At 43.9% G+C, this 10,459-nt stretch overlaps 1 protein-coding gene across 5 annotated transcripts in view; it reads left to right on the forward strand.

Moving 5' to 3' along the window:
• Positions 1–10,459, forward strand: part of LOC119437396 (protein zer-1 homolog) — a 166,690-nt gene that overhangs the window by 127,156 nt on the left and 29,075 nt on the right. For 2 of the 5 annotated variants that reach the window (XR_007465025.1, XM_049660495.1), the window contains one exon: positions 8,540–8,603. The exons of the other annotated variants lie outside the window; for them this stretch is intronic. Coding sequence is in view for 1 of the 2 variants with exons in the window: in XM_049660495.1 (XP_049516452.1) it covers positions 8,540–8,603 (64 nt within the window). In the remaining variant the exon portion in view is untranslated. The remainder of the gene's footprint in view (positions 1–8,539; positions 8,604–10,459) is intronic. 5 annotated transcript variants of the gene reach the window in all.

The following is a 10,459-nucleotide window of genomic DNA, read 5'->3' on the forward strand; positions in this document are numbered from 1 at the left end:
GCCGGTAGGAGGATATTACAAGAGCTCGGCTACCCACCATCTGCAGAGGCACCAAGAAAATGCCAGTTACCATGGGACATACGAGATTTGATCTCCGTATCGCCGATACCAAGAAATGTACATCCTGAATATAACAAGGATAGAAGGAAAGCATGAGCTTCCGCCATACTCAAACAGTTCCAGGCAGAGGGGCGTAGAGCCTGCTTTGTTGACGCGGCTGCATATTGGAAGGAGTGCTCCTTTTCTGCGGTAGTGGTGGATTCCAAACAGCGACTCACGAACTGTGCATCTGTACGAACCGGAGATCCGGCGATAGCCGAGCAGGTGGCCATTGCCTTGGCGATGCTTGATGACAGCAGCGACGTCATCTACAGTGACCCACTGTTTGCCATTAGGGCATTTCAATGTGGAGTGATCTCAGAACAGGCCTTTGCGCTGCTTCAAAAGGCAGGTCCGGATAGAATCAAGCATCACTTGCTTACTTGGTTCCCAGCCCACGTTGGGCACATGGTGGGTGTCACCACGAACCTCAATGAGACGGCCCACGCTGCCGCGCGCGCACTGACTGACCGCGCTGGCGCTGTAACGGCCGAGGAGAGAGTTACGGATGGTAGGGACGCGCCCGCCACTTATAATGAACTTATTAAACACTTCTATATTTCGCGGCGACAATACCCTCCTCCTCATCCCAAGCTCACCAGGCCTCAGGCACCAACATTCAGACTTTTGCAGACAGAGACCTATCCCAATCTGTTCACGTTACATGCGATATATCCGGAGATTCACACTGATGATGCGTGCCCTGCTTGCGGGAATAGATCAACACTTTCGCACATGCTCTGGGGATGTATCTTCATAGCAAGCTCTGACCTCAGCTCAGCTAGGTGGGAGGCGGCTCTCCACAGCCCACTCCTGGCTGAGCAACGTTGGGCTGTCCAGCAGGCCCACGATGCGGCCGGCAGGCTAGGCCTGTCGGTCCCGATGTGGGAGCGGCCCGCGACATGCTAATACACGTTCTGCAGGACTGAAACAATAAAAGTTATTCAATCAATTAATATACAGTGTGTTTCCGGGTAAGACGAATTTTTAATGAATCGAAATTTCAAGAATGGGAGATATGCGAAATCCTGCAAGTGCGCTTCCCTGCACATCATAGTTTGATCTACACAAGATGGCAGATGTCGCTCTTAATGTGGAAATAAAGCAGGAGTGTGTGAGCTGGTGCTGCTATCTTTGCCGCCATCTCTTCCTTACTACATACTCACCTGCAAGCCTGCCCTGGGCTCAAGTGCCATGAGCGGGTGGTTAGCCATCTTGTGTTGGGCAACCTAATAGTGTGGAGAAGCCTAGTTCCAGTATTTCACATATGGTGTTTTTATGACATCTTGATCTGATGGGTTTTCACTTCCACCACCAAGGCGCCAATTCTGCATCAGTGCTCCATTTTGAAGTTTTCCGTGTTCTGATTTCATGGCAGTGACAGTTGAATGTATTGTTGCCGATTAGTGCAAAATTAGTGCATGTTGATGCTTTTACATGCTTACATATTTCACAAATACTTCATTTTTGTTAGTAATGGGATATGTAGGAGGCAGGCGGAATGTTATGGAAAGCATTTGAAATGCAGTTGTCCGCAGCTACAGGTCGTACTGCAAAGGTACAAACTAAGGGGAGGTGTTTCTTGTTGCGTTTATTTTGGTCGACTCAGTTTGATGTCACACCTTGATGGTAGAGCCATTGTAGAGCAAGGTGTTTTAACCTTCGTTTGTCAGCAGTGGAAATTGTAAATAATTTGGTGCTGGGGCAACATATCTCTGTTGCCCCATGGACGGTGAACATCTGCTAGCTGCTGGGCCGAATTCCTGCCGTCCGGCTAAGAAGACATTCATCAGCAAGAACTGGGCCATTGGAGGGAAGTGGGCTAAACTGCATCTAAGCTGGACTGGTCAGCGGTGGAATAGAGTTGTGTGGTTGGATGAATACCAATTCCTTTTGTTTAAAGTGACAGGATTTAATACGTGCAACACCCTAAAGGCACCTGGTTTGTTCCTCAATATCACCTTGCAACAGCGAAACATGGCAGTGGAAGTGTTCTGTTGTGGCCTCTGTGCTTGGCATGTTCAATATACTGATTTGAAGAAACCAAGACCTAAAATTGTCTGCGCGTTACAGTTGGATCCAAAATCAAAACTGCATTCGCGGCGTTGGCAACAGCCTACTTTGAGAGCTGTCAAATGCAGGGCCATCCCCATCATAAAATGGCGACGGAGCACGATTTAGTGAAGGTTGCTGTCGTTTCATTTTGTACTCGACTACGATCTTGAGTGGTATTTCCGGCCAATAAATTCTCACCTCTTTATCACAAATACTATCACTTTTGTGAGATTTTGCGTGACTCTGCATCAGATGTGCTCACGTAATCAGCCACCAGCGTTTCTGGTGCCGTGCCAAGCTTGCTATCTGTACACAGTGCCATGAACGCTGTCAGATGCATACTTTGACAAGTCCAAAAGCAGTAGTAGTACAGTTGAATCCCCCTACAACGAATGCCGCTACAACGAAATTTCTGCCACAACGAAGATTTTCCGATTCCCCGTCAGCTGCCCATGGAAAGTAATACAAAAAAAAGTTCCTTCATGACGAAGGTGTTTTATTCATTATTTTTGCTTCAACGAACTTTTCGAGAACGAAACTGGGACTGAATTGCAATTGAAACTGCCGAGTAGTCAAATTAGAAGGCTCTTCCAAAGCTGTGACGATTGTATGTCCACTTGAATGAGGTTTTCGCGAACGAAATCAAATTCAAAGTACCGGTTTAAGCCACTGCAATCCATAGCCACGCGTGGTCATCACGCGTCTACGGGACACTGCAGGGGATCACCACAATCGCTGCCATTTTCTATTGTCTGTGTACGGTCGAAATGGCTACGCCATCGAAGAAGCGTAAATATCTCTCTCTCGAGGAGAAGGCACATATGATCGCCGTTGCAGAAAGCGGAAGGAAAAAACCTCGCAGTTTTACTCGAAAGGCCAAGCATCGATTGCGATAGCAGATTAGTAGACAGCAATACGAACTAAGGATAGTAGTTTTATTGGCGGTATAAACTTGTAAACATTCGCTAACTAAATTACCGGGCACGGTGTCACACGCGCACAGGTAAACATGAACACATCTCGCTCGATGACCGTGGAAAGTGCGTGTCAACACCCTGGAGTGAGACGCGGCAATAGCAGTGAGCGAACTGACCTCCGTGCCGTCTCTCGCTTCACCGCGAACTAAACGTCGAAAGCACAGCGCACACGACTCTACCGGCACTAGTTGCAATTTGCCCACATCGCAGATCGCTTTAAAGATGAGACCCGCGCAGGCGCTCACTTTGTGCACGTCGCAAATTGCTTTCAAGATAGCGGCCGTGCCGCAGCCGCTGTTGTCAACAAGATGCTAACGTCTCGTCTGGGGAAAATGACTATCCGCTTGACACACCACCGACTCCGGCGACTGCGTTGAAAGTAATGGACCCTTTTCACCTCATCAGAAAAGTTACCAGAACCCACGGCAATTGCGATGGCTCTATTAATGGACTCTGAGACTCTCGTAACGCCTTTGCTTGCCGTGAAGCGAAAGAAATCCAGGCTGACCTACTTCTGTAAATAAAACTTCCGGTAAGCGCAAGCTTGCCAAGCTTGCCTACTTTGTCGTAAATATGCAGTGAAATTGTGATAATTCAAACCGCTTCATTGCGACGGTGCATGTGCCGCAAAATGAGTGTTTCGCAATAGGCGGGGCATGCGCGTTGGGTTACGCGTCGGCCGCAATGTACGAAAAATGCTGTAACAGCGGCGCGAAATGCATTCTCTCGTGGAGTTGACACTTTATCGACTACCTTCGGTACGTCTCAACCTTTGCCCCCCCCCCCCGCCCCGCCATCGCGAAGATTTCCCAGACGATGGTTTCGGTTTCGTTCGCGGCTTTGCCGTTTGGCGTACATAATGCATACCAATTTTGCGTCAATGAAGTTCTGCCACAACGAAATTTTTTGTGCGTCCCGTGAATTTCGTGGGACTCGACTGTACCTCTAAATGTGATCACTTGAGATTACCACCTCTGTATGCTTGTTATCCATGGCCTGTGAAGCGCAAATGACAACGACGATGCACCGCTTTCATATGAAAGGCCATTTGAAAAGATGTTTGCCTTCTGTGAAGGTAAATTCTGCACGTCTTGTTTTTCTCTGATCACAAATATGGGACATGCCATTAGTTTACTCGCTCGGCGTGATGGTGGTTCATGACTGAGTCATGAGGCCGTGTCCTAGACAGCGACGGCTTTGTTTATATGGGAAAAAAATGTAAAAATTACATTATGGAGTTTTATGCGCCAAAAGCACAATATGATTATAAGGACACGCCATAGCAGAGGACTCCGGATTAATTTTAACCACCTGGGGTTCTTTCGTCATCATCATCAGCCTATTTTTATGCCCACTGCAGGACGAAGGCTTCCCCTAACAATCCCCAATTACCTCTGTCTTGTGCTAGCTGATTGCAACTTCCACCTGCAAATTTCCTAATTTCATCACCCCACCTAATTTTCTGCTGTCCTCGACGGCACATCCCTTCCCATGGCACCCGTTCTTTAACTCTGATGGTCCATTGGTTACCTGCCCTACGCATTACATGGCCTGCCTAGCTCCAGTTATTTCTCTTGATGTCAACTAGAATATAGGCTACCCCCGTTTTCTCTCTGATCCACATCGCTCTCTTCAAATCTCTTAACGTTATGCCTAAAATTTTTCGTTCCATCACTCTTTGCGCGGTCCTCAACTTGTTCTCGAGCTTCTTTGTTAAACTCCAAGTTTCTGCTCCATACATTCGTACTCGTAGAATCCAAGGACCTTTTTTAACGACAGTGGTAAGCTCCTAGTCAGGATTTAGTAATGGATTGCCGTATGCCCTCCGGTCTGTTTTTGTTCATCTAAGTTTCCTTCTCATAATCAGGAGTTCTTGCACCTAAATCATAGTACATGAGCATTTTTGCATTTCATTCCCATCGAAATGCGGCTGCCACGGGCGGGATCGAATCCGCGATTTCGAGCTCAGCAGCACGTCATAGCCACTGGGCTATCACGTCAGTTGGTTATGTGGAAGATACAGTAAATATATAGAGATTGTTGTTCTTTTAATGCTGGCTATTACAAAACCAACATTAGGAAAAGTACAGGTAGTTACTGGAGAGTGGCGTACTATGTGAGCACGCAGTCAGAGCATGAGAAAACGAATGAAAATGCAGCTATTCTAGCTGGAGAGTAGCAGACGATAAAGGGGAGTCGCGCAGCTGAGGTCACCGGAGCACCATTCGCAGCATCACCATTGTTTGCGCATGAGGCCAATAAGTGACCACACTGTTATTCATATTGCATGTCAGTGCTACCTACCTAACCCCAGAAAGCTATTATATTTTTAAACGAGTACTAACACGAAATTTTTAATCGAGATAACTTGGAAGATCAATTTTTGTGGACACACACACACAGCATCTACGAAATATCAACGGTGAATGTAGCTTATTTAAAATCAGTTTTAAAGTATGTGCATGCAGAAAACTGCAAAGCGCAGCACCTCGTGACATTGACATCAACAAGGTAGGTTTGTAAACCTACCAGAGAATAACAACAGTGCTGCATCACGGGTTTCTGTTGTCTACTATGCTCCTTGTATGTGCTCTTGCTCATCTCATGACCTAGCCCGTGATTGCCACTCTCCCAGTCTTGCTCGGTTGTTAGTAGTGGTGGGATGTTATCTGTGTCACAGCAACAGTTTTTGTCGTGCTCGTTGAGATTTCCCACACTATCTGCTCTAACTGTACTGCACTGACCATGCATGAAACATGAGTACAGTCCAATTTCGAGTGCATACTGCGTCGTTGACTTCTGCCCGACACATTCAAGACTGGGTTTAGTCATGCGTAGGTTTCCCCATGATGGGCCCTCAGCGGCAGAAGTGGACGGAGTTCGTGTGCCACTGGATACAAGGAGTGGACCCCGCTGAAGAGCAGCTGCATTTGTTCACCTCATTTTGAGTGTAGAAAAACATTTATTTTATGCTTACCTCTGCTTTGCCTTACTCAAAATTTGCAGAGAAATTACATTTTATTGTCCGTACAGATCAGTGTAACACTTGACACTCTTACCTGTTTTTTAATTGAGCGAAAAAATGTGAATATGCCTTCATGTGCGGGTAAGCCAGCTGTTGCCAAGACAGCACTAGCATGGACATGTGTCACCGCCTATCGGCAGCTGCTGAATGCAAAGCAATCATTCCAGCTGGGTTGCCACGTGGGAACGGCAGTTGGTTTGGAGCTGCCTGCACCTAAAAGTGATTGGCCATGTCTAGCATGGCGGCGACTCTCATCTGCAGTAAATTGTCACTGCTGGACTCGCGTGACCAGCTGTGTTACAAACCTACCGTCCCCTCTCGCTGTCTGAAATCAAAACTTGGACTGGTCGCTATAAACAAGCTCTAAACAATTAACCATCGCGCGCTGAAGCAAATGTCGTTTCGTGCTGGGATAACTGGGTCATTAGCTACTTATTACAACAGAAAAAACGAAAATCCAAAATTTTTGTCTGAGTGCTCCAATAATGCTATATGATGCAGGTGTCGTTCAATGAAGATTTTCCCTGACCCACTTTACATAGGCGTCCATAAATGAAATGTCACACAGTGCTAGACGTGCATATTTATAGGTCAGAAAAAAAAACATTCAGCTTTTTCCTAATAGATATTTTAGTTTTACAGGCCTGAAAGTCTGGAGCCAATGGAGCATAAGGCAGTTATCAAGTTTCTCTTTCTCAAGTGCAACACACCTTAGCAAAATTTTCAAGAAATGACAGTGTATGGAGCAAATACTCCATCGTATGACGTCATTAAGTACTGGCGTCAGCAGTTCAAACCTGGACGAAATTTAGTTAAAACGGCAACGATTCCCAGTCGACCTTGTTTAGCTATTGATGGGGGCACTGTAACAAAAATGGAGGCCGCAATATCAGAAGATCGCCGCATAGCAATTCACGAACTAGCTGAAAAAATGAAGATCAGTGTAGGATCTATATAAAATATTACTCAGAAACATCAGCCCATGCGAAAAGTGTCAGTGCATTGGTTTCCTAGCTTGTGTTCTGTTTTGACAAGGAGATCTGAGTGACTGTAGCCATCAACATTTGACCACATGATTTAAAAATCAAGATTACTGTTTTGCAAAATTGATTGCACAGGATGGAACATGAGTTCAATATTATGACCCAGAAACAAAATCTACAACGAGAGCAGTGCGACTCACTATCATCCTAAAGGACATGCTTGGAAACCTCATCTAGCAATGTGATGCTGACAGCTGTTGGGATTAGCAAGGAGTAGTGATGAGAAATTTCCTGCAGATAGGTGCCACTGTAATGGGGACCTATTATGCTAACTTGTCGACGAAATTAAGGGAAGCCATCAGGCGTGGCATGCTGTCAAAAGGCGTCCTGCTCTTGCAAGACAATTCTCTGGTTTACAACTCGCATGTTGCACAAATGGAAGCAAGCTCCTGTGGATGTGAAATTCTTTTCCGTACCCTGTACTTATTTTTGAAAATCGGGTAGTTTCCTGATGATGGCAGGCTCATCACCGAAGTCAAGTAATGGCTCCAAGGCCAATGTGAGGACCTCTACAAGAGTGGTATCCACAGCTGCATAAAACATCGGCAGAAGTGTGTGGCATTCGGTGGGAGCAGTGTACAAAGAGAAATAAATATGCCAACTTTCGTGCTCATAAGCCCAGAGGAAATGGGTCATGGGAAGTCTTTATTGAACAGCCCTTGTAAATGGAAATACAGTGCCATGAATGAACGGTTTTTGACAGTTTTTGTTCTGCACCTTGTCAAAACTTACTGATGCCTCTATAAAAGTAAAATATAGCAACTAATCTGAAACTGTGTCACTACCATCGCAAACAGCGTGCGATCAGCGTCCCTGTGGTTTAACGTTGCATTGAAGGTGTCTTTATTAAAAGAAATAAAACTTAAATTCTTGTCTGCAAAGATATTGAATACACTGTTTGGTTGGGACACATACTGTGCCACAGATGAACCTTCCTATCATCATGCAGGCAAGGCTACGCAGTCATTTTACTCCTTAAGTTCACCTGATATGTTAAGATATAAATGTCAACAATTCTGGAAAATCTAATCACTAGTACATGTTCATTGAACATTTTGCTGTGAGACAAGCACAAGGTTTTACTTTCGGAGCACTGTGTCATGCATCTACTAAATAAGGCTTTCTGTTCAGTTTTTATTGGCAAACCTGAGACCGAACTTCCGCATCCTCCTCCCACGAATCACTCGATCATGCCTGAAATGACGTTTTACGCTGTTTGTATTGCCAAAATTATAAATTCATTAACGCTGACACCTTCCAGTGGTATAGACAGCATCAACGCGAAAGTATTGAAGAATTCTAAAAATGTAACCAGTGTCATCCTGTCACATATATTTCAGTGGTGTCTATCAACTGGAGTGGTGCTTCCCGACTGGAGAGTGGGCATGGGTTAACTTCATCCAGGTACCACATCTTCATCCAAAAATTATCGCCCCATGTCTCTTTCAAGTGTCTGCTCAAAAATAGTGGAACATGTTATCTGTTCCCACGTAGTTAAACTTCTAACGTCCCTTAAGTTTTTTTACGAAAATCAACAAGGTTTCCTGTGTTTCCTCTGTTACTCAACTTGCGCTGTTAACAATATTAGCTCTAACATGACCACTTCATGAAAACGTGCGCGTACATTTCCATAGAGCGACCGTTACTTTATAGCTACTGTCAACATATCGGTTGATGCTCTTTTTCTTAACTTCAAAAAATCTTCTCCTTTAGTCCTGTTCTTTCAGTCATGCCTGAGGGCATAGTCCTTGGCCTTTTGCCAAGGATTTGCCAGGTAACATTTCTTCAAGCATGAGACTCTTTGCAGGTGACTGCCACCTATTTTTCAATAAACAACATATCTTTTAAGTTCACTCCCTTCAATTTGGCCTTCATCAAGTCAAAACCTAGTGTAACAAATGGCTAATGTTTTTGATAACAAATATCACCATTTTCTTTTCATTGCTGGCAATGCTGCTGAGCGCCAAGATGTGTTATTTACAACACTGTAGTTTCATCTGCAAATACATACGAATTCCTAAGCATTATTTGTCATCATATCTAACATGAGTTCTTCACATGATGCATGTGATTTACAAAGCTAACCACCTTCTTAATTCTCTGCAACGTAACATTTAATCTAGCACTCTCTTCCATCAGACCGCTTGCCTATCAGGCTATAAGAGGAAAGTTTAGTTTGGGGGCTCCTATCTAAATACATGGGGAACGGAAAAAAATACTTTCTCAGCAACCACTGTACCGATTTTGATGAGGCTTGTTACATTTAAAAAAAAAGTTCAAATCTAGTGACTGTAGCAAATGGATTTTTTGTTTATTCTGTTCATCCTATACAAAAATTGATAAAAATTGCAAGATTGTTAGGTAAGGTTGGGTTATATCAGGTCTAGAGAACACTTGCCTTAAAATGAACGCTGACTAGAGGGCATCGTGAACGCCCAACGTTTCCTACAAGATTCCAAGATATGATTCATCTGCAAATGGCTAATATATCAATTTTGCAACTCAAACTCGGCAATGAAAAACGATTTCACAATTCTGTTGAATGAACCTAATACACTTAAAGCGAGCAAAATTGATACAATATACACTGCTGTGAAATATACCACTAATTTGTTAGGACTATTGCAAAACCTTCATAAATATTGTAACAATTTCATGTAATCCATAAATTTATATATCAAAGTTGTCTGCTTTAGATGCTCTAATAGATGCAGTTTACAGAACTGGGATATCTATTTTTGGTGCATAGTTACAGATTTATAAAGTTCGGCTTTCCATTCGTTTTTTTTTAAGACTTACCGATTTTGGCATTTAAAAAATATTGAGGTCCTAAATCAAAATTTTCCTTTCTACAGTCCCTGAAGTTTAACTTTCTCTCTCAGATACAATAAATTTTAATCAAATAAGTGCAGAGGTTGTCTCATAAAAGCATTTCTGCATTTTGCATGTATTTGTATAAGGAAATTAGAGTTGGCCCTGAGCTAAAGCTTCCTCTTAATGAGACCTAAATTTGACTATGCGTGTGCTGTTTAGGACCTTCACTATTATCACCTTGACAAAACTTCAGAATCTACCCCAGAACCATGCAGTGCAGTTGGTTTTCTCAGATTACTTAAGTAGATAAATAGTCACGAAACTAAATACTCACGGTAATCTCAAGCCTTTCATCATGTCACAGTTTAGCTCATCTTTGCCTGTTCAAGTTGTATCATGCACCACCTCAAACTCTCGCCATCAAGCAAGCCCATGGTCATTTGGAT

The sequence above is a fragment of the Dermacentor silvarum genome, chromosome 1 (genome assembly GCF_013339745.2).
Source record: "Dermacentor silvarum isolate Dsil-2018 chromosome 1, BIME_Dsil_1.4, whole genome shotgun sequence".
Taxonomy (NCBI): domain Eukaryota; kingdom Metazoa; phylum Arthropoda; class Arachnida; order Ixodida; family Ixodidae; genus Dermacentor; species Dermacentor silvarum.